Source organism: Dryas octopetala, chromosome 1 (assembly GCF_963921425.1).
Source record: "Dryas octopetala chromosome 1, drDryOcto1.1, whole genome shotgun sequence".
Taxonomy (NCBI): domain Eukaryota; kingdom Viridiplantae; phylum Streptophyta; class Magnoliopsida; order Rosales; family Rosaceae; genus Dryas; species Dryas octopetala.
Genome location: NC_141366.1, coordinates 16,381,829 through 16,406,010, shown reverse-complemented (window position 1 = coordinate 16,406,010; position 24,182 = coordinate 16,381,829). Strand labels below are relative to the sequence as shown.

Below are 24,182 nucleotides of genomic sequence, written 5' to 3'. Positions count from 1 at the left end.
TATGTTAAAGGAATTCATGGGATTGTAATTAATAGAATTAAAGGAATTCATGAGATTTGTAATTAACACAGGATGATGGTTGGTGGAGAGTTGACCTTATAAACTTTCCATTTATGTACTTTGTAATACTTTATTTATACTTCCGTTTGGAGATGAATACGATATCAAAAAATTAACCTTCAAACACTTTAGCATGGTATCAGAAATAACCGTTGATATTGTTACTCGTAGATTACATCCTTCATGACATGTGCATTTTTTATTAGGGCCAATTTGGTATTGCCGTGAGAAAAAGCAGCTGTGAAGTAAAACAGTTGTGAAGTCAAGTCAGCTGTAAAGTAAAACAGTTAAGTGTTTGGTAAACTATGTTTTCAAAAGTACTGTGAGTACAAAAAACAGTATCAAAGTGTTTGGTAAATGTTAATGTAAAAGTGATGTGATTGTGTATAATTACTAAAATAGACATGATACTGAAAGTGTTTTTCACTTATATATTTGGTAAAAATAAAATGTTTTTTTATTGGTTTTTGAAATTGTTTGCTACAAATTTTTATTAGCATTAATTTTTCTAAGGACAACATTATTAAATATGTATGCCTATTATTTTTTAGGTATATTATAATTTTAATTGTATAAATAAAATATAACTAACAATGAACATATTTTTTAATTTAAAATAAACATATAAAAATTATAGAAATCAATGAGGGTATTATGGGTAAAATAAAATATTCATTATTGCTGTAATTCATTGCAGCTTTCAAAAGCATTTAGAAACATGCTTTCTGTTTTTGTTGTGAGAAGTTAAGAATTGTGGGGAAAAACAGTTTTTAATTTTGTTACTAAACACCAAAATTGTTGTAGGTGATTGAAAATTGTTATCCACAGCAGCTTTTGGGTCCTTTACCGCAATCCCAAACGGAGCCTTAGTAGACATTTTTCACATTCCTAAGAGGCTACTTCAACATAATATAATAAGAACTAATTATTTTTGAATATGTCCTTATTACGTTTTTATGTTTTGCCAACAAAAAGAATAATGATGAAAAACACTATAAAAGTTTTTTTCCATGAAAAATAAAAACAAAATTGCAAGGTAAAGTGGAATCTCCCTTTCATAGTTTCAGAATGTTATGCATTTCCAAAAGGATTTCATTGGCTTACACGAAAATGGTGGTTTGTAAAGGTTCACGTGGAAGGAGATTCAAAAATAATTATTGATATTGGTACATTTGTGGTTGACAAATAACTTTTAACTTACAGAGTGTATTTAATTGAAATTCTAATGAATTTTAAAAGAATATAAAAATTCATAGAAATCTAGCTATATTCAATTCAGAATTTTAAGAATTTCATAAAAATTTAGGTGTATTCTATTTATAATTTTAAAGATTACATAGAAATTCGAATGTGATCAATCTCTCGTGAATTTTAAAGGATTTCATTAAGTTGTGTATTTTGGTTGATTTTATTGGATTTTGAACTAAAAACAAAGGATATGAGAATTTCAACCTTTCCCTTTTAAATTTTGATGAATTTCATAAAATTTCATAAGAATTCATAAAATTCATATAATCTCCATGAGTTTATAAATTCTTTAAAATCCATCAAAATCTCACTTGAATACAATAAAAAGCTAATTTAGTGATAGTTTTACTTCAAATTAGGCGGTTTACTTTTTTTACAATGTTAGTAGAATGTAATGAGAGCTAATTGTCTTCGAGGTCGCTATTAGGTGTTTTTGTTTCGCCCAACGAAAGACTAACTGTGAAAAACACAAAAAAAGTTATTAAAAAAAAACAAAAAAACAAATTTGCAATGTAAAGTGGAATCTCACTTTCTTCACCAAAAATGTTAGGTGCTACTTCTACATCTAGCATCTATATATGGGCAAATACAACTATACAAGCAGTGATTGGTTTGGCCCAATATAGCTCCGTCACATGGACATGCCTCTCCCTCTCTCTCCTTTTTCTCCCTACACTCTCAACCTCCTCAGCTCCTCTGTAATACAAAATGTAGATTTATAGAGTCATAGTCTCATAGACAGCCAGAGCCATTCCATAAACACTTGTATTCAACTATTAAATACTGAAATCCACTCAGCTTCACTTGTTTCTAGCTTTGCCAGTTTTTCCTTTTCTACAAACAAAGCCTGAGGCTGAGGTAAGTGTGTAGGGTGTACTGGTGTAGCCAACAACATTCTGCTCACCTACCCCCTCCGAAACTCTTTTCGTCTAATCACTGGGACTTGTCGGTCTCCCTCTCTCCGTCAAAGTTCTAAACTTTATATACCCAAAATTCTTCCATATATTTCATTTCTTGTATCACGCATATACAGACTCTAATACAATTTTGTGGGGTCCGAACCCCACCTCCATTATCGTCTACCTTGACAATGTACTACTGGGTTTCAGCCAACAAACCCCTCACCAACCACTTCTCTCTCATGAGCCTGGATTTTCCTAAGAATTAGTTTTTTTTTTGCATTGTGAGTTCAGTGAAATTGAGCTTATTAATGGCTGTCAAGGGTGCACCCATTTGGGGTTGTGCTAAAACCCCTTATTCTCATTTGGGTGTCTCAGATTTGGGCTCTACACGTTCTGGATTGGCTTTGAATTTGAGTTTTCACAAATGGGAGTGTTGTTGTAGGGGTGTTGGTTTGGCTCACAGAGCTATCACTCCGGTTGAAGATGAGAAGCCTAACTTGCCCGGGGCCGAGTCTTCAGGGGCAATTGAACGGATTGAGGACAATGAGTCCAGGGGGTTTCACAAGGATTTGAACCTTCTTCCTAGTGAGTTTACTCAGAAGCTCTTGATTTTTGTTTTTGTTTAATTCTTTTATGTGTTCATAGAATGGCCTTTTGCAATCCAATCAGCCTATGTTGGGATTGAACAGTAGAAATTTTGGTTGCTGAAGAACAAAATTAGCATATGACTAGTTGGTGGGCAATGTACAATAATTTAGAATGCTTTTGGTCCTTTTGGGCATCTAAAAGCATTGTACTTTTCTGAACCAGAAAAAAAATTTCTAAAGGGGTGGGAATATATGTAAGGGGTAACTTTTTTCATATGATGGCTATTGGTATTGGTGCATGCATCATGAAGAAGATTTTATTTGCGTTGTTAATGCTATAAATGACGGCTGCTTTGACGTGGGCGCACTTAACTAATTCTGAGTGAGCCCTTAGATTATGATGGAATCAAATGAAACTAAGAACAATATACATCAAAATTTATGATATGACGGGTGAGGACTAGGAGAGTTTCCACTATCACAAGGTTAATAGAAAAATGTAACAATAAGTGCCTTACTCTCGAAAATAGGACTCTCAGATTTCTCTCAAAATTGTTTCTTTCTTGCATCTCATTGCTTGAATATAAATTAATTGCAGAACCATTGACAGCAACTGATCTTTCTCCTTCTCCTAGTGATGGTTCTAAAGTGAGAGTTGCTTATCAGGTACATCTTCTTATTTTCTTTTTGGTAATACAGGTAGATATTTTTATTAGTTGCATCTTTTTTGGTGTTTCCAGCTTTCGTTTTGTTCTTACGTTAGTTGTATTGTTATAGGGGTTACCAGGGGCATATAGCGAGGCTGCTGCACTAAAAGCTTATCCGAAGTGTGAGACTGTCCCATGTGACCAGTTTGAAGCTGCATTCAAGGTTAGATATCCTTTTTTGCATTTCTCATTATTTTTTTATTATATTTACCTGATAGTGTACTGTGAGTGAGTTAATTTTTATTTAACAGGCAGTTGAACTGTGGTTAGTTGACAAAGCAGTTCTTCCCATTGAAAATTCTGTTGGTGGAAGCATCCACCGTAATTATGACTTACTTCTTCGCCATAGGCTGCACATAGTTGGAGAGGTACAATTGCAAGTGAACCATTGTCTCTTGGGATTGCCAGGTGTAAGAAAAGAGGAGCTAAAACGTGTTTTCAGCCATCCTCAGGTTGGTCTATCATTTCTTGTTTTTATTCCTTTTATATTTGTTTAAGAGGAAAGTTAATGAATATGTTGCCTGACATGTCCAGTACATGTGGCACGAACACTCATCATTGTGCAATCAATTGTCCATTTTTAATAATAATGTTTCCTAGTTAAATGATCTCAATCGCCTTGTAGCACAGACAAAAAGGAAAATCTCTATATGGTAGCTAATATTAGGGATAGAAAGTACCAGCAAATACGTTATTGGTTTCCAGTAACCATTTCATGTTTGTCAAAGAGTGATTGTGACGTGATGGATGTGTGACATTTGGGTTGTCGTTTGTCCTCCCGTTCCCAAAATGTTTAATATCTTTTGATATACGGATGTGTGACATTTGGAGTTGTCGTTTGTGCACCTGTCCCCAAAATGTTTAATATTTTTTGGTTTGTTCTTTTGTGGAGCTCTTCCAAGGTGGGTCTGTCTCATATTCTATCACCTCTGCTAGCAGTGCTACTGCACCACCCCATGGTACTAACTACTAACACATTCTAATTACTTGATTAGGTTCGAAACTTGTAACATAAAGGTGGTCTTGGAAATTAACAAGGGGGTCTTGATGATGTAGCACTTTTTAGCCATCTTCTATTTGGTTTGACTGGTGTGGAAAATTTGGGTTGGTGCTAGTTAGTTTAATACATGCATACATGCGTAGATATGTACAAACTAATCTTTGAAATGAAAGGCCTAGGTCTTCAAAGTTTTGTGTGCATATTTTTGCTTGCAGGCTCTTGCTCAATGTGAGATGACACTAAGCAGTTTAGGTATCGTCAGAATCAACGCCGATGACACTGCTGGTGCTGCACAGGTTATCTATGCACTTTTTCTGTATTCCTTCAAGTACCGCTATGAAAGGCTTTGAGGCTGTGTTTACTATGATTTATTAGGACATTTTGTACAGATGGTGGCCTCAACTGGCCTAAGAGATAATGGTGCTGTTGCAAGTGCTCGAGCTGCAGTAATCTATGGGCTTGACATTCTTGCAGATAAAATTCAAGTAAGACTGTCCTCTTAGATTTCTTTATTTACTATAGGATCAAGTTGCCTTTTATGCTTGAATAATCAATTGGTGTTGACATGGTATACTTCTTAAAATGTTTGAGAATTCACCTTGTGCTTAAGAAACGCAAGATGTAATTTCATCATTGTGGTCAGCATGCCAGAATTCCATAAAGCAATTTCTTTCTTAGAATTATACTGAGTTCTACATGTCTAAACTGTTCCTGCTTTGAGCATTTACATTTTATTAGAATGTGTTAATTGCATGCTATTGGATATTTTGTAGCGTTTTAAAACTTTTTTATTTTTTATTTTTTCATACCTGTGTTCAACGCATGGATCATACATGAAATTTTCATTTTCAATTAAGTAAGATGCTAGCTTTTGTGAATTACAAATTATGCAGCTTAATTTAGTTTATTCCCACCTTTCACTGGCCAGGATGATGACGATAATATCACTCGCTTTCTGATACTTGCAAGAGAACCAATAATTCCAGGAACTGACAGACCATATAAGGTATAAATTTATTGTTTTTCTTTATATGTATCTATGTATTTTATTTTGTATTGAGTGTGTATTTACATATTTTCTTCCTAGACAAGCGTTGTTTTCACTCTTGAAGAAGGTCCTGGTGTACTATTCAAAGCCTTAGCAGTGTTTGCTCTTAGGGGCATTAACTTGACAAAGGTAACCCCAGATAATATAATTTTGTTTCCCCATCTCACCACCATGTCATTAGCTTTGACAAGTGCCTTCTTCTTTTGGAGCAATTTCAGATAGAGAGTCGCCCACAGAAACAACGTCCACTAAGGGTTGTTGATGATTCGAATGAAGGGAGTGCCAAGTGAGTGGTACACTCTTTTGCATTGGATAAATAAGCCATATATATAATGTATATATTCATAATGGATGCAGTGTGATATGTTTATATCAAATAGTGTTTATGGAAAGATCAATTATCCACCCAAAAAACTAAACTGACAACTTGATAGAATCTTTAACATCTTTTATATGTATATTCAGCAACATAAAATAAGATTAAAATCAAAGAAATGAACTGGAATCCAGTATTTGTTCAAGTATCCAGTAAAACTAATTCCATGTAATGTCAAAGAGCCTCTGGTTAGGAGTCATGAGGTGGCTCTAAGATTTGGGTACGGTAAGTGTGCCAAAATTTCCATCCCTGTGGAATTGACTGATTATTTTTGGCAGGTATTTCGACTACCTCTTTTACATTGATTTTGAAGCTTCTATGGCAGAGCCCCGTGCTCAATATGCTTTGGGACATCTGCAGGTTAGTCTGGTGGTATAATTTAGATAAATGGGATCATGTTCTTTGTTCGCTTGGCTTCCGAAGACTTATATTGAACCCAGTTTCTGTTCTGGAGGTTTTACTTTTACCACATGATGACAGACACACTGTGATGCTAGAAATTACAATCTCTGCCTCTTAAACTTCCCCTGCCCCTTACCCCTGAGAAAAAAAGAACAAAGGTGATTTAAAGACTGCTTCCTATTGCAGGAATTTGCAAGATTTCTTCGTGTCCTCGGTAGCTATCCAATGGACTCAATTCCATAGAAGGTAGAAGCTTTGTTGGGCTCAGTTTCGTGTTTATTTTAGATTGTAAGACAGATCATCAACCTTCAATGTTGTATATATCTGGACATTATTGTGGGAGGGGAGCTGAAGCCGGAAAAGAATAACCTTTGGCTCAGTGAGGAGCTTTCAATGAGGAGAAAATTCCTTTAAAAGCTTCATTTTTTTCAATGTTTAAATCTCCACCATTCTTTCTATCCTCCGAATGGGGGTGTTTACTGTTTACTGTTTCTGGAATGTCATTATACTATAACGGAGGGGAGGAATAAGCTTAACTTTGTGTCTTTGATGGATGTGTGTAGCCATGCACAAAACTCTGCATTGTTAGGTTCCCTTCCCAACCTACCCAAGTACAACTGTACAAGATACCTTTTTAGACTCTTGTTGTGTGTAAGACAGTTTTCCATGCTTTGTAACTTTCAAGTGAACAAGTTCTACCCTTTGGTTATCTTCCTCTCTTTTTCTTATTTTTTCTTAGCAATTGCTTATTTGGCAAGGATGCTTGCCAAAAAGGTAGAGAATTGCTCTCAAATGATCTCTCGGCTAGAAGAAAAAGGAAAAAGAAACAAGATTTGAGCAAAAAAAGGAGCAATCATAAAGTTCGCAGAACGATATCAGCCTGTATATGCTTAAAACAGACGAATAAAGTAACATATACAATCGTCAGTCCTATTAAAACAGAGCATAGACAAATAAAGTAACATAGACAACCATATTAAAACAGCCAATGCTGCTTGCTAATACAGAAACTGGGTTATCTTATTCATATGAGATAGGACTGTCCAGATACTTTCACTTCATGCAATTATTCTTGCTTACTTCAGTTCCTTGAGAAAATCCTCATTGTCAACCAGGACCTACAAGTACAAACGGAAATAACCATAACATGAGTTCAACAAATACAGAAGTATAACCATAAACATGTTAGATATGTTAGATACAGGGTCATGTATACGCATACACACAGAGCCTTACACCATGCATGCATATATTTTGAGCAGAGACCATCCAAAGCGTTAGATTGATGTTGATCTATTTTATTTAAAAAAGGTGACAAACAGATGCCCAAAAAAACTCCAAAACAACAGGGGACGAAACATATTAATCATGTTTCTATGTATCATATTTGCACTTCAAGGTTCTACGTGATAAGAGATAGAATGAATAAGACAATTATTCATACAATTTAGTCATCATTTCTTACAAAATCAAACGACTAAATAGAAAGTAAGCACCAAGTGCACAAGTGAAGACTTACAGTTTTCCAGCCATCTGGGTCCAAAAAAGCGGTAATCTTGGTGTTGATTCCTGGAAGTGGTCCTGGCTGCCTAATTATCTTTCCTCCAAGCTCTTGTGTAACCAAGTTAACAGCCTCGGCACTTTTGTAGACATCATCAGTACTAATAGCAATCTGGTATGAGTACAAAAGTATCAGCAAGGCGAAATTATTTCTGAATTGAAAACTTTTCAAAGTAAAAAATTGGAAGAAGTTGCAAAAGCATATTAAAAAACCTGTGCATATGCATTTCCCTTGGTATATTCAGTCACACCATAATTATAAGTCAATTCCAAAACAGTTGTATGCTCTTCTTCTGCATATCCCAGAACGGCTACTGAGTACTGCAAATGCAGGCAACAAAAAAAATGAGAAGATTCTATAAGTCTTCACATAGGTAGATGATGGGTCAGATGACTCTTACACATCAAGCTAACATAATAGCTTAGTGGAAAGAGTATTCACCTTGAATTGAGGCTTGTCAACCTTCCTTAATAGCCTCAACCCTAAGGCCTGCACAGAAGGACAACCAAGAAGTGAGACGATTAACATTAAGAGACAGATCACGGTTATAGATATGATGAACACCATAACTTGGATCCAATATTAATTTTTCAGAACTTTACCAAGGTGAAGCATTTGCCTACTTATATATCAATGGCATCCTAGTCTCTAACTCTCTATATAATGATCAAATGCACTGAAACTAATTCAAAGTTTGATACTAATTCTTTCCTGGCACTGAGGTTATATGATCATATTACCTTTTCATAGAAATTGATTGAGCGTTCGAGGTCACCAACACGGAGCATTACTTGACAAAGTGACCGAGGAGTGGAAGCTCGTTGAATAAGCTCGAATGTGTAACCATCAGGGTCCTTGACAAAGGCAATGATGGCTGTTCCACCTTGAACAAGACCAGGCTCCCTACTGATATTACCGCCCTTGGCACGGATGTCTTTGACCATTTTGTGAACCTACAACAACTCCTTCCATCAAAAATTCAGAAAATTCAGAACCAAATTTAAATGCATGAAGAACAAAATCTCAAATCCCAATTCCCATTGAGACTTGAGAGACTTACATTGGGAGTAGCAATCGCCAAATGTCCAAAACCAGTCCCAATATCATAGGAAGACACCCCATGATTGTAAGTCAATTCGATAGCGAAGTGAGACTCTTCGAAGTCAAAACCCAGAAATGCATTCGAAAATTTCTCTTCTGGGATGTCTCTTTTCCTCAACAACTTCATCCCAAGAGCCTCCGTATAAAACCTGAAATCGAAAAACAAAACAAAAACACAAAATTGAAACCATGGAAATGGGAAAACAGATTACCATTTACAATTAGCAATGTGGGTCGATGACAACGTACTTGATGGTGCGATCGAGATCGCCAACCGCGTAAACGGCGTGAAGGAAACGGCGCTTGTCTTTCTTGGGCCATTCCAACAACTCAGCGTTTGGAGCAACTGTTGCAGCCTCAACCCTTCAGCCATATTCAAGTATGTAGTAACTCGTGTGTGCTTTCAGTCAAAAATGGTGTAACCCATTCAGCTAAAGATCAAAACTTTTAAGAGAGAGAGAGAATTGGGGGTGAGGTATTTCCATACTGTGAGTGTTTGCTGAATATGTTGGATTGAGAAAGCTGGAGGTTGACGATGAGATGCTGATATGGAATGCAATGAAAAATAAGCAGAAAGCCACACCCACCACCAGCGCAGCCATTGAAACCCTCTGAGTCTTCTTCATCCTTTGGCTTGGCTACCTCTCAAGTCCCAAGTAGACACTTTTCTGGTATCTTTTATCCATTTCAGTAATTTTGGGAAGAGGTGAGTCAGGTGACATTATTATTAAAAAAAAAAAAAAAACTGTTAAAAACTTAAATGCACGGGTCATGGCTTACATTTTGCTCGGTTGAACAAAATTTGTAAATAAATAATAAATGTTATCTAACATAATTTCACCCAAATTCATTTATGGAATAAGGATTTTTATTATTTTGGGTACGACCCATTCAAGATGGAGTACATCTCTTAATTATAGTCCCTTGACTCAATGGAACACCCTTTGATTCCAAATGCAATGAAACCAACGGATCACTTTGTGAGTGTTTAGATTTCCAATAGATAAAAGACCTATTGAAATGGAATTTATTTGTGATTGCGGTTGCACCCGTATTTTAGGTTGCCTACGTACCCACTGCAGGATCAAACCACACGTAGTTCAGTTTTTGGGAATTAAATGGGTGGATGACCCATTTAAATGATTTGTGTAATTTGGGTAGGGTTTAGAGCCCTTGGATTTGATTTGAGAAATTAATTCAGGGACTTTTGTGTGTAGAACTAATTTCTGAAGGATTTAGGTGGATTTGATTTGGTGCGAAATTAATTCAAAGAAATTTATATGAATTAATTCCTAAGGGAATTTGGAAAAATTTTGTAAATGAGGTTGAGTGTGAATTTTACTCACATTGCCTACGTACCCATGATGGGATCAAACCGGACGTAGTTCGGTGAAAGAATTTGACTTGATTGGCTTTGTGCCATTTTTGGAGTTGAGTTTAGGATTTAGATTTGAGATATTTGGTTTTGTACCAATTTAAGAGAGATGATTTTGTACCATTTGAGAAAGGTGGTTTTGTACCAATTTGAGAGTTTAAATTTGGGGTTTGAATTTGGTTTCGGTTTTGTACCGATTGAGAGAGTTGGTTTTATACCGATTGGAGAGTGTTGGTTTTGTACCAATTGAAGAATTTGGGATTTTGAGGAAAATGTGCCCATTAATATTTTTTTGTATCATTTATTTGTTAAATGATACATTCTTTTATAATGGGCTAACATGAATTTGGTTATGTGCCCACTAATATCTTTGTATCAATTACTTATTAATTGACACACTCTTTATTTATTAATGGGCAAAGGTACTTTGAAAACATGACCACTGGATTTGTGACCCCAGTACAAGTGATTTAATAATGTTGGAATGAGGTCCAATATCTAATTTTGCTGGCAGCACAATTGCATTAACGTGCAATTTTGATTAAGAGCAAACTGAAGACAAGCCCAAGAAAAGCTTCACGTGGGACCCCACTAATTTTCCTTAAGACTTTGTTTTCCCTTGCTTATTGAAGATAAGAATCCAACAAATTGATTTCTTCTTGTATCCTGGAGCTTGACTTTATTTCCACTTTGCTGCATGGTTATAATTTAGAACCATAATTTCTTTTGTGGTCTTGTACGGGAAATACCCATCTCTTGAAAGAAGCCTTTCTTCTTTTCTTTTCTTTGGAGGGGCACATTTGGCTTTTGCTGGCAGAAGTGCAGCACCTTTTTTCCTTATTGTGCTGCATTGCCATAGCCTCATTTAATTTGTTTTTCTCATTTTCTTTCTTTTGCCCCTTTTTTTTTTACTACGGGCCCAACTTGATCTTTTTTTCTTGGCTTCTCACGTGAAGCACTATGGAAGCAACATCACATCTTTTCCTTGGCTTCACAACATGTCAGAGACCACCTTTTATTTTCGTCTCTTTTTTTGACTAGTTGGCTTGCCAATTTCATCTTGGGAACTTGGATATACTTTCAAGCGCGACTTTGATTTCTTTGTAAGCCGCAACTTATTTCATTGGTTGGGTTCTTTCTCTCCCTTTTTTTTTGCGTTCAACAATATAGCAAAAGGAGATCTGTTGTTTCTCCTAATCTGGTTGGCAATTGAAGGCATAAGAAGTGATTTCTTTTGTGGGGTTCAGCACAGAACCACCAGCTTAGAAAATTAATTTTGGGGGTTCATATCAGAATCCCCATCTTGAGAGAAAGCAATTTATGGGGGGTTCAGACCAGAACCCCCATCTTGAGATGAGACGGATTTATGGGGGGTTCAAACCGGGTTCAGACCAGAACCCCCATTTTGAGATGAAAGTGATTTATAGGGGGTTCTGACCTGAACCCCCATCTTAAAAGAAAGAACACTGCCAAGAGCCACTACCTTGAACTTGAACAGCAACGGTCTTGCAGTAATTCTCTCTTCTCTCTGTACTTTCTCCTTCAGCCTTTCGGTCTCCTCCCCTTCTCTCCTCCCCTTTTTTCTGAACCCCTTATGCTCTATTTATAGAGTCCATGGGAAGTCCAAGTGATGAGATCAGATGGAGATGAGATAACTCTCTCCATTTAAATTTAAACTCATCAGATAAGAGATAATTAAGCTTTCAGATAAATCCACATTATCTCACTTTTCAATTTGTTTTCATTTGAAATTAATGTGGCACATGGCATATGGGGATCTTATCTCAACCTCAACCTCTGTATTTTTTTTTGAATTTTTTTACGGTTCAACATGCTCTAAAGAAATTTCTATCATAAAAGCCAGCAGGCCCAGCACCGACTTTGGTTTTTACCCCGATTTACTTTCAGATGTTCTCATCTATAAGGCTATGGCTTATTATCAATTTTGCCCCCTGAACTATGATTCCATTCCTAATGTGCCCCCTTACTTTTTAATTTTATCAATTTACCACCTAACAGTTACAACGTTATTATAATGTACTCCTTCCGTCATAATTTCCGTTAATTTTGTTGACGTGGCGCCTACTTAGCTACATAAACATAAAAAGTGGGACCCACCCCTTTAATTTAATTCAAAACTTAAAATTTAAAACAAAAAAAAATATTTTAAACTCTAATATTTAGAAAGAAAAAATAATAATAAAAAAAAAAAATAAAAAACCAAACCCACCATCCCCTCCCCTCCCCAACCCGTGCCCAGGCCACCCCCACCTCCCTAAACCCTCCCGATCAGAAACTCACCCCACCACCCTCTCCTCCCGATCACCCACCTGCACCGACCCCACCACCATTCCTGGCCAATGACCCCCTTCATCTCTCTCTCTCTCTCTCTCTCTCTCTCTCTCTCTCTCTCTCTCTCTCTCTCTATTTTCCCCTTTCTCTAGATCTGCAAATTGGTGGGTGGCCGTCGGAGGGGATGATGAAGGTGACGGTGAAGTTGTGGTGGTGGACGAGAGAGTTGGTGGGTGGGTGCGACAGTGGGGCTGGGTGGGTGGGTGCGACAGGGTTGGGTGGGAGGGGGGGTGTGACGGGGCTGGGAGATTGGGTTCGGGGGGAGGTGCGACGAGGCCGAGAGGGGCTAGGTTGGGGTGACGGTGAAGTTGTGTTGGGGTGGGAATTGCAGAAGAAAAAGAAAAAAATAAGGGAGAAGAAGAACTTGAGGGGTGGGTTCCACTCTTGGATCTATGTGGCAAAATGAGTGGTCTAGAGAGGTCAAAATGACCAATATGCCCTGCCACGTCAGTAAGGTTAACGGAGGTTATGACAGAATTGAGCCGAAGGGGTACATTAGAATAACATTGTAACTGTTAGGTGGTAAATTGATAGAATTAAAAAGTAAAGGGGCACATTAGGAATTGAATCATAGTTCAGGGGGCAAAATTGATAATAAGCCTTTGGCTATTGTTTCAGTTTTTCAATCTAAGTTTTTATAGTTTATATTTTGTTACAATTAAGTCCAAAATTAAAATTTCGGCCAAATTTTAAATAGAATTTTCATGTGAAAACCTTATACAATGTTAACCTTTGTGAGTTTATGCGCAAAATGGTCAAAAAATTCATATAGTTGCACTCCATTGATAAAAGTAAGAATTTCACCGTCTAAATTTGGACTTGATTGTAACAAAATATAAATTACGAAACTTGATTGAAAAATTGAAACAACATTGACAAAATTGAAATAAACATTAAACTACGTGGACCAAAATGATCATTTATAAGAAATAAAAAATAAAAGAACAAATCATATCTTGAGCCTACAGTTCAATGATCGAAACAATCCATATTTTAGGACATCATTCAAAGATCATCCTTCAAAAAATTAATCAAATAAAAAACCGTTTAGTCAGTTTATTACCGTCAACATTATCTATACAATTTAGATTAGATGACCAAATAATTATCAATTGACTAATTTTTTTGCACAAACAACCCTTAAGGAGAGACCTAAAAAATAGACGATTTCGATTATCAACTGCATTGGTGGGTAATACCAAATATATAATGTTCTTACTTGTTTTGTGATAAGGACATCCTTGAAGCTTAGGAGGGTTTTTATATAATTTTCATTAATTACCTGCACGTTTTAGTTTCTGCCTTGTGCCTTCCTTTACCGCACCATACATACCAGAACAGCCCATATGGCTCAAGGGATAATTAATAAGACAGTAATGCTACACTTACCACATTTTTATACCATAATTCTATACCATCTTACATGATATTTATACATTGGACACTAAAAATTAAAAAATAAAACCTAAAAAAGAAAAAGGAAATACTCTTCCAGTAAAGTAATGACACATCATGTGAGATACAAATGTGAGAGAAAAAATGTGGGACAATTAGCATTATTGTTAATAAGAGGACCCAAAACATGTATCGGTGTATAGTGGTATACAACTATACATTACTCAGCCATTGTCTTTTTTTTTTTTGGCCACTTATTCAGCCTGTTGTCTTCTTTATTTTTTTTGGCCACTTATTCAGCCATTGTCTTTCATTTGTTATTTTTGTTTCTTTTATATTTGTACAAGAGTGACGAATTTTTTTATTTTTATTTTTTTCCGGTTTGGAGAAAGCTAATGGATATGTAATTCATTTTAGCTGATGATATATGTTGTTTGAGCTGTACACTAACATTTTTCATTTTTAACAAGGTAAGATGTTAGCTACTGTGATGACCAAAATATCACTTGGTTTTCGATACTTTTGGCTTTTGCTAAGGCTCTACAATCACTTGACTAAACCGTAGAAACATGCGGGCTATAGGATAGCAGTTACACTTGCACAGTCATAAAACTTCCACAATGATCTCAGCCTCAGTATACTACCACAGTGACAACCATGTTAAAAACCAGCCAAATAGAGTAACATCGACATCCATATTAAAACAGACAAATAAGAGTAACATAGACAACCATATTGGAACAGCCAATGCAGGGTTTTTAATAGACAAACTGGTTTATCTTATTCATATGAGACAGGACTGACTCTATCCAGATACTTTCACTTCATGCAATAACTCTTGCTTACTGCTGCAGTTCCTTAAGGAAATCCTCATTGTCAACCAGGACCTACAAGTTCAAAGGGAAAGAACCAAAACATGAGCTCAACGAATACAGAAGCAGACATTATTTTATGCTAAACAGGGGATGAAGCATATTTATCCTGTTTCTATGAATCATCTTTGCACTTAATGTTCCTATGTCATATGAGACAGAATGAAGAAAACAATTATGCATACAATTTAGACAGCAGTAGCACTAACTAAATAGAAAGTTAAGCACCAAGTGCACAAATGAAGGCTTACAGTTTTCCAGCCATCTGGATCCAGAAAAGCGGTAATCTTGGTGTTGAGTCCCGGAATTGGTCCTGGTTGCCTGGTTATCTTTCCTCCAAGCTCTTGTGTAACCAAGTTGACAACCTCAGCACTTTTGTACACATCATCAGTACTAATAGCAATCTGGAATTCATACAAAAGTATCAGGAAGGCCGAAATTGTTTCTGAATCAAAAAAAAAAATGGAAAAAGTTGCAAAAGCTTCCATAAGAGAGGGCAAAGAAACATATCAAATTAACCTGTGCATATGCATTTCCCTTGGTATATTCGGTCACACCATAGTTATAAGTCAACTCCAAAATAGTTGTCTGGTCCTCTTCTGCATATCCCAGGATGGCTATTGTGTACTGTAAAATGGAAACAAGAAAAAAGGGTAAGACTCAACAAGCCTTTATATAGATAGATGATGGGTCAGACGAATCATATACACCCTGCTAACTTACTGCTAAGTGAAGAGAGAACCAACCTTGTATTCAGGCCTGTCAATGGTCCTCAATAGCTTCATCCCCAATGCCTGCATAAAAGGAAATCCAAGAAGTGGGACAAAATCAAGAAACAGATCATGATAATGGATTTGATGAATAGTTGAATACCATTACTTGGATCCAAACCACTACCAAGGTGAAGCTTTTGCATGTATTTAAGTTCAAAATTCAAAGGCATCCTAGTCTTTATCAAATGTACTGAAACTACTAAGTAGGTAGTGGCAAAATTCAGTGTTAAATACTTAAAACCATTTAAAGTCTAATACTAATTGAGCAGCAAAGCAACCCAGATCACCTAGAACTTGATTGATAGTGGGTTATATGTATAATATCATTACCTTTTCATAGAACTTGATTGAGCGTTCGAGATCACCAACACGGAGCATTACTTGACAAAGTGGCTCAGGAGTGGAAGCTCGCTGAATAAGCTCAAATGTGTAACCATCAGGGTCTTTGACAAAGGCAATGACGCTGTTTCCACCTTTAACAGGACCAGGCTCCCTAGTTACACTGCCTCCCTTGGCACGAATGTCTTCAACCAATTTGTAAACCTACAACAACAACCCCATCTATCAGAAATTCAGAACCAAATTTAAATGCATGGGCAAAAACAAGAACAAATACCCAATTCCCATTGAAACTTGAGACTTGAGACTTACATCGGGGGTAGCAATCGCGAAATGCCCAAAACCGGTCCCAATATCATACGAAGAAACTCCATAATTGTAAGTCAATTCGACTACGAAGTGAGTCTCTTCGGACCCAAATCCCAGAAACGCATTCGAGTACTTCTCCTCCGGAATATCTCTCTTCCTCAACAGCTTCATCCCCAGAGCCTCCGTGTAAAACCTAAAACAAAAACAACAAATTGGAAAAACAAAAAAAAAACACAAATTTTCCAAATTTGAAACCATGGAAATGGAATCGATCATCGATTACTATAACCAATGTCGCGAAAAAAAAAAAAAGTACTTGATGGTGCGATCGAGATCGCCGACGCGGTACACGGCGTGAAGGAGTCGGCGCTTGTCCTTCTTCGGCCATTCCAAGAGCTCAGCGCTTGGAGGAGCAACTTGTTTTGCCTCAGCCATTTTCAAGTGATCGAGTAGTGTGAGCTTAGAGCTTGTGCTTGTGATTCTGCCCTAGAAGCCTAGCAGGTTCGTGCTTATTTATACTTGTTTAATACAGCTTCGCGAATCAGAGCTGCCTGTTACCTATGAAATCGATTCGTGCTGTTGTTTTAGCTCTGCGGATAATAGGAGGTACGGCCATTCATCCGAAGATTTTGACCTTCGGCTGTCTCTGTATGTCTTCAACAGACATTCAGATGCTACGTGGCAAAAGGAAAACCCGTCCACGTCATGAGGATTAGAGTAAATTTTTTATAAATTACCTGCACGTTTTGGTTCTGTTCCAGTGTTCCTGCCCTCCTTTACGGCATTATACATAGCTCACAGAGTCACAGGCATGGGCTCATGCCCCATAGCAATCACAACCGTTAAATGTGTTGACTAGATCATACGGTGATTGATAGGACGCCTGGAGTGTCCTAATGTCAATCATCAAAAGGACCACATGCGCAATGCGTAAAGCTTTTAAGATGAAGCCACGAAGGGTCTGTTGTCGCAAGTAAAGTTGTGGTTAGCAATGAGCCACTTTTGGAATCTTTCAAGACATATTTATTTGCACGTGGCGTCTCACGTGAGGGAATGCTTTTACTGTTTTTTTTTTGGTGGAGGAGAAAATATCTTAGTGGCGAGGTAATGTTTATTCACTATTTAATGGTCCATCAATACAAATGAAGGTCTTGTCGTCTTGAGGGCTTTACTAACCCCAATGGAGAAGGGGATTTCAACTTTCAAGCCCATTAGAGGTTCACTCAATCACTTTCTTCATTAGCAGAAATGACCTCCTAAGGAACAAGCAAATGTGAGAGACTTCGGATAATTACCATTGGTTGTATGTTTATTATTTGATTCAATCATTTGCGTACAATAAGTGTTTCTCATTGTTCAAAAAAGAGAGTAAAAGAAAGTGAGAATATTTTATGTCATAGCGCACATCACAAGGTCAGAATCAGAATTCAGCAAGTCACATACTGATGGAAGAAAGCAAACAAATTGAATAAAAAATGGCATTGGCAACCATATTGAAGGTGGAACAGTGGAACTATAAACAAGGATTCTAAAATGGTGCCATCAAGAAAGCTAATGTAGCAAGCAAACAATTTACGGTGTGCCCAATTTAAACTTAGAATATGCAAAAATTAAATGAATTTGCATACACCATAAACTAAGCAAGCAAGTAGCTACTAAATTCACAACAACCATAAGTCATAACTTAAAGGGATGAAGTTCAAGAATGAGCTCAACAATGTTTTACACCACTTCTATATCATAACAAAAAATTTAGGAATTTAAAACTACATCATCCAACTACAGAGTAAAAGTATAATGACATATCTAACTATTTAAGAGTTCTAGGAGAAGAATAAAGGCCTTGATACATGCATACCACCAAATGAAAATCTCTTCTTAGTCAAAGAGGCTGACATATATATCCTGCATAAACATGATTTCAGAAGTTAAAAAACACAAACACTCAAAACAACAACAATCTAGCAAAAAACATGTAAACTTAAAATAAAGAAGCAATCAATTACGACTGCATTTATAAACAAACATAAGAAAAACTTACGTCATCGGACTCTTCCTTCTCCTCCATTTTCTCCTCCTTCTGCTCAGCAGCAGCAGCACCAGCACCAGCTGCAGATGCGGCAACAGCAACTGCGCCGCAACCAGAAGACACCGACGCTAACTTCTCCCGTCCAGATGCAATTAGCTCCGTGATATCTTTTCCCTTCACTTCAGACAATAGCAACTCAATCCTATCGCCATCAACCTCAGCTCCAACTGTAAAAGAACAACAATTCATTTACCATATGCAACTGCAAAAGACATTTGCTGCTACAAGTAATTATAAACCACTTTTGGTCATCCCCATGTGTAATCCAATGTTAAGGAAAATGGTCTTTTTTATGTAACCCATTATTTTCTGAGACTTCCCAAAAAATGCATGACCAAAACCAACTAAACCATCACCAGATGATACAGTAATTTAGTTAACATGAACAGGCACATTTGGCAGAACAACGAAATAGAAGCCCAAGACAAAATTACTATTGACAATTACATATATATAACCAGAACTGAATGAGTCCAAAATTGTTTTAACATTATACAACTCAAATAATCAAACTGAAAATATGATTAAGAAGTTAAAATATAAACGAAAATAAACTAAATTGGGTATACTTACACTATAAGTTACACCTTAGGCTATTAAAATATGAGAAAAATTAAAGTTTAATCCTTCTAACATTTATTATTTTTTTAAAAAACTATATGACTTTTTTTTTTTTTCTAAATAAAGCTTTTTGACCATTATCTTATTAAAGAAATATGTTATTATTATTATTATTTTTTTAAGAGTATGGAGTAATGCACTATTGGCGTTTGGTATGTGAAAAACATAAAAATTAATCGTCAAATATTATGTAATATGGAATGGTTACAATACTATTGGACTTTAGTTATAATTTTAAAAGACGTAATATCTTAGTCAATAAATTGTAAAATTAAAGAACTTGATAAAAGTCTCTCTTAAAACAATTGCAAATCCAACACAAAGCCATAAAAAAATATAAAAAATGTCAACACAAAAACTTAAACAGAAACAATAATAATTTAAAAAACTTATACCTGATCCAAGAATGTGCTTCAAATCATTGGCTGAGGGGGCCACGTTCCCTCCCAAAACAGCCATCAAATATGCAGCAATCACCTTCATCTCTGCCAAACGCTCCAAACAAAAGCAGTCACAATGAATAGGTTGGGTTGGGGGATGATAGAGCTTCTAGGGTTTTCGGCTTTGTGCTATGATATAGCTAGGGTTTATGGTTTTTGGCCTGATTGGAGATTGAGAGATCAGTTATATATTACCACGGTTTGCGGTTAAAATTAAATTAAAATTATTATAAATGTAAAAAAAAAAATATATATATATATATATTACAAAAGTCAAAGCAGGGGAAATTGGTTGCGGTTCCTGCAAAATTTTTAGTTGGCATTTTTTTTCATAATGCGGTGCCGTTTTACTCTGTCTTCAAAATATAAACCCAAAATAGTTTAACAAAAAAGCTTTCGTATATATTAAATTTATTTTAAATGTATATTATATTTAGTACAAAATAAATAAATACATGTCTTATATCGAGGAATGCTCTAAAGCTAACCAGTTAGCAAGTTAATACGAAGCTAACCATGCTTTTGGGTCCACCACATCACTAATCTCATAATTCGAACTATCAATTATTTAAGTCTTACTTCAAAGATCATCATTGCAAAAAATCAACTAAATTGAAAATCATATAGTCATCTAATTGAGATCAAATAAATAGACGATCAGTATTTTCGATAAAAGCATAAAAATAGTTGTTATTATAATCAAATGACTAAATGACTTTCGATTATAAAGAATTTTTACATAAATGATCTTTGAAGTATGACCTAAAAAATAAACGGTTCGGATTTTAAAATTATATTTTGCAGTGAGCCCAACAAAGTGGTTAGTTTTGTATAAACTTACTAACTAGTTAGTTTTAGAGCATTTAGAGCATTCTTGGTCTTATATCTTATCTAAAACTTGTAAAATTTCACTCTGAATTATAATTTAATGGTCAAGAATCTATTTTTCAAATGATACAAAGTCTAATTTTAAAGAATTTGACATATCAATTTGTCTAATTTTCTTAAATTGAGAATTAAAAAATAGACGGTTTCGATCGAACTACAATACATAGTAGATCCCAAAACTCATAACTCATTATGCCTAAAATGAGATATACCTCCACAAAGGCTCTCTATGTCCAAGACTAGGGCCAGTTTGGTATTGCTGTGAGAAAAAACAGCTGTGAAGTAAAACAGTTGTAAAGTAAAATCAGCTGTAAAGTAAAGCAGTTGAGTGTTTGGTAAACTATGTTTTCGAAAGTGTTGTGAGTGCAAAAAACAGTATCAAAGTGTTTGGTAAATGTTAATATAAAAATGCTGTGACTGTGTATAATTACTAAAATGGACATTATGCTAAAAGTGCATTTCACTTATTTGTTTGGTAAAAATAATATGTTTTTTTACTTGTTTTTGAAATTTTTGACTACAAATTTTTATTAGCATTAATTTTTTTAAGAATAACATTATTAAATAAGTATGTCTATTATTTTTTTAGGTATATTATAATTTTAATATAAATAAAATATTATAATTAATTATTACAATATAAAATATAACTAACAATGGATATATTTTTTAATTTAAAATAAACAATAAAATATCATAGAAATCAATGAGGGTATTATGAGTAAAATAAAATATTCATTGTTGCTGTGAGTCACTGCAGCTTTCAAAAGCACTTAGAAACCTACTTTCTGTTTTTGTTGTGGGGAGTTGAGAATTGTGGGGAAAAACAATTTTTTATTTTTTTACCAAACACCAAAACTGCTGTAGGTGATTGAGAATTGTCATCCACAGCAGCTTTTTAGTCTTCCACCGCAATCCCAAACAGGCCCTAAGTGTATGATTTAGCTACACATATTTTAAAAAGTATTTCGCTATTCAGGTTGATAAATAATTAGTTTAAAGTTGAAAGTTTGAAACCAATTGTTATGCGTCTAAAACCTAGTAGCCAATATCCAAGTCCAAACCCAAAGTATCATTAGCTAAACAATCAGTAGGTGATTCTTATCTTTAAACATGATTCAAACAGCTACAAGCTTTGATATGAACTTAAGGTAGTGTATACATAATAAATTCACACTGCCTTCCATTTGATGCTGCACAAGAGTAACTGAATATCTCAGCACTGCATAACCAGGTCCGAGTTTAATCAACACTGCATAAAACAGTATGCAGCCTTCAACAGTTTTCTAAGGCATGCACAGCATATGGGAGGCAAAGCGGACTCCACAAATACAAATGTATATGCAAAACTTAAATGAGCTTGTCCACAACATAAACCAAAGGCAAGCAACTAGCTACTAAATCCATTGCAATAACAAGTCAGAACTCAAAACTTATCTCAGCAAATGTTTTACATCACTTCCGTATCTAAACAAACAATTTTTGGAATCTAAAACCACATCAAACTACAGACTTAAAACTTGATGACATATCAAACATCTAAAAGTTCTAACTGAAGATAGAAGCCTTGATACATGCAAAATCACCATGTCAATATCTCTTAGTCGAAGAGGCTGAATCCCATATCCTGCAACAAGATCATTTAAGAAGTTAAAAAGGATAAACACTATAGCAACAAATGTAAGTAGAGAAACACGTAAGCCTAGCAATACAGAAGCAATCTAGGTACAAACTGAAACTTACATCATCAGACTCTTCCTTCTCTTCCACCTTCTCTTCCTTCTTCTGCTCAGCAGCAGCAGCAGGAGCTGCAGCACCACCACCAGCTACAGGTGCGGCAACAGCAACTCCGCCACCACCAGAAGGCACAGATGCTAGCTTCTCCCTTCCAGATGCAATTAGCTCTGTGATATCTTTTCCCTTGACCTCAGACAATAACAACTCAATCCTATCGCCATCAGCCTCAGCTCCCACTGTAAGCAAACAACAATTCATTTACCATATGCAAGTGCAGAAGAAGTTGTTCCTACAAATAATTATAAACCACTTTCGGTTTTCAAATATTTAATCCCCATGGTTAATCCAAAATGTGAAATGTATCACATATCACCTCTGTTTCTTCGTTACGTATAGAAACAGGAGATATGTTCTAAAACATGCATGGAAGCCTCATTTTGAAATAATGCATAGCAAAATACCAATCATCCATCTTGATCTGGATGACTACCATGAACGAGCATACATAATAAGATTAATTGCCAAAATGCAAGCCACAAGATATAATTACTACATATGATCATAACTGAATGCATCCAAACTTGTTTTAACATATATCTAAGTCAAATAATTAAAACGATTCAAGCTAAAAGAACAGAAAATACGATACTTAACATCACCAGAAGCTATTAAACAATTAGAAATCCATCATAAAGCCACCAAAAAAATCAAAACCAAGCCAAACCCACAAATGGGAAACCAAATTTAAACACAATTCTAAAACAAAAGTACCTGATCCTAGAATTTTCTTCAAATCAGCGGCAGAGGGGCTGGTGTTGCCTCCCAAAACAGCCAGCAAATACGCAGCAACTAGCTTCATCTCTGCCCAAGACAAAAGCAATGGGATTACTGATTAGACTGACTTCAAATGTCTCACAGACCAAGGTCCAAAAGTGGGTTATATAGGAACTGAAACCAGAAATCAAAACTCGAAGGCATGCACTAAAAAAATGCAGATTCAGTTCACTATATCTATATGATTCGCTAAAACAGAGAACAAACTAATACAAGTGCATTGAAAGAGAGAGAGAGAGAGAGAGAGAGAGAGAGTGTGTGGTTGTGTTTGAAGACGACTTACCGTTTTACGGGGGAAGAAAGCTTTGGATGCAGAGCTTCAACCGCGGATGAGAGGAAGGGTGAGACTGACGAGAGAAGATTAGAGGGGTTGGCGGCTGAACGAGAGTTAAGAGAGAAGAAAAGCAACGACATGTAGGTTACGGCAGTTTGGCTCTGCAAATCTCTTGGGCCTGTATGCTGTGTTTGGGCTTGAGCCCAAATGGCTGAAATAGAGCATTCAAATAATTTGATACAACCAAATGGTCCAAATGGTCACAACTCACCGTCACAAAAAAAAAAAAAAAAAAAAAAAAAAAACCTTTGATGCTAGCCTAAGGCTCCGTTTGGTTCGCAAAGTGGAGTTCTTGAAAAAATCAATTGCTATGAATTTTCTAAGGGGATTAAAATATAAGGGGCTGTTTGGTTACATTTTACAAAACTGTTTTCTGTTTTGCAAAAACAAAAATGCTAGCAAAACACGTTTGGCAAGAAATATTGGAGAACGCGGGATATGGTTTTTGAAATACGGATACAAAACTATGCTTAAGTTTTAAAAACGCCCCAAGGACATTTCCACTGTATTCAGAAAACACGGGATATAGAAAAAAAACACGGGACTTTACTATTTGTTCGCGCTCTCTCGTAAAAACATCTTCCATCACTGTGTTTATAATTACTAAATCAATTTATGAAAAAACCCGATCAACAAATTAGTAGTGATACCAAATCTAAAAAAAAAAAAAAACAATAATCCTTAGAGAGCAATTATGGAGCATCGTCCTTGTTGTCATCCTCTAATCTGATTTCATAGATCTGGACCATCTGGTCCCCGATGATAGTGACGGTGGCTTTTGGGTCTGGGTATGTGAGTAACTTGAATCAACGAGTGGTACTGATACCCACTA

The 24,182-nt window shown here is 35.9% G+C and overlaps 5 protein-coding genes across 6 annotated transcripts; 1 reads left to right on the top strand and 4 right to left on the bottom strand.

The window, feature by feature from the left end:
- Positions 1–1,931: 1,931 nt before the first annotated feature.
- ADT1 (arogenate dehydratase 1) lies at positions 1,932–6,866 on the top strand. 2 transcript variants are annotated; one of them, XM_086235928.1, is made up of 11 exons: positions 1,932–2,795; positions 3,396–3,463; positions 3,575–3,667; positions 3,756–3,956; positions 4,720–4,800; positions 4,894–4,989; positions 5,433–5,510; positions 5,592–5,681; positions 5,771–5,838; positions 6,207–6,288; positions 6,517–6,866. In XM_086235928.1, the coding sequence occupies exons 1-11, from the start codon at positions 2,519–2,521 to the stop codon at positions 6,571–6,573; spliced, it is 1,191 nt and encodes a 396-aa protein (XP_086092054.1). In that variant the 5' UTR covers positions 1,932–2,518; the 3' UTR covers positions 6,574–6,866. The 2 variants fall into 2 exon arrangements, with proteins under 2 accessions (XP_086092054.1, XP_086092057.1); XM_086235931.1 differs by lacking the exon at positions 6,517–6,866 and having other exon boundaries at positions 5,771–5,845.
- A 325-nt stretch (positions 6,867–7,191) lies between these two features.
- On the bottom strand, positions 7,192–9,688 carry LOC147298543 (lactoylglutathione lyase GLX1-like). Its single transcript, XM_086235938.1, has 8 exons — positions 9,480–9,688; positions 9,242–9,338; positions 8,952–9,141; positions 8,632–8,844; positions 8,333–8,380; positions 8,104–8,211; positions 7,850–8,002; positions 7,192–7,448 (listed from the first exon to the last, which is right to left on the bottom strand). The coding sequence occupies exons 1-8, from the start codon at positions 9,616–9,618 to the stop codon at positions 7,407–7,409; spliced, it is 990 nt and encodes a 329-aa protein (XP_086092064.1). The 5' UTR covers positions 9,619–9,688; the 3' UTR covers positions 7,192–7,406.
- A 5,102-nt stretch (positions 9,689–14,790) lies between these two features.
- Positions 14,791–16,961, bottom strand: LOC147298542 (lactoylglutathione lyase GLX1-like). The gene is made up of 7 exons (XM_086236451.1): positions 16,724–16,961; positions 16,411–16,600; positions 16,090–16,302; positions 15,733–15,780; positions 15,506–15,613; positions 15,238–15,390; positions 14,791–15,001 (listed from the first exon to the last, which is right to left on the bottom strand). The coding sequence occupies exons 1-7, from the start codon at positions 16,840–16,842 to the stop codon at positions 14,957–14,959; spliced, it is 876 nt and encodes a 291-aa protein (XP_086092577.1). The 5' UTR covers positions 16,843–16,961; the 3' UTR covers positions 14,791–14,956.
- Positions 16,962–18,198: 1,237 nt separating this feature from the next.
- LOC147298541 (large ribosomal subunit protein P2-like) lies at positions 18,199–19,619 on the bottom strand. The gene is made up of 3 exons (XM_086250069.1): positions 19,513–19,619; positions 18,449–18,663; positions 18,199–18,312 (listed from the first exon to the last, which is right to left on the bottom strand). The coding sequence occupies exons 1-3, from the start codon at positions 19,598–19,600 to the stop codon at positions 18,286–18,288; spliced, it is 330 nt and encodes a 109-aa protein (XP_086106195.1). The 5' UTR covers positions 19,601–19,619; the 3' UTR covers positions 18,199–18,285.
- Positions 19,620–21,787: 2,168 nt separating this feature from the next.
- On the bottom strand, positions 21,788–23,439 carry LOC147298540 (large ribosomal subunit protein P2-like). Its single transcript, XM_086241453.1, has 4 exons — positions 23,300–23,439; positions 22,954–23,043; positions 22,189–22,418; positions 21,788–22,072 (listed from the first exon to the last, which is right to left on the bottom strand). The coding sequence occupies exons 2-4, from the start codon at positions 23,039–23,041 to the stop codon at positions 22,046–22,048; spliced, it is 345 nt and encodes a 114-aa protein (XP_086097579.1). The 5' UTR covers positions 23,042–23,043; positions 23,300–23,439; the 3' UTR covers positions 21,788–22,045.
- Positions 23,440–24,182: the final 743 nt, after the last annotated feature.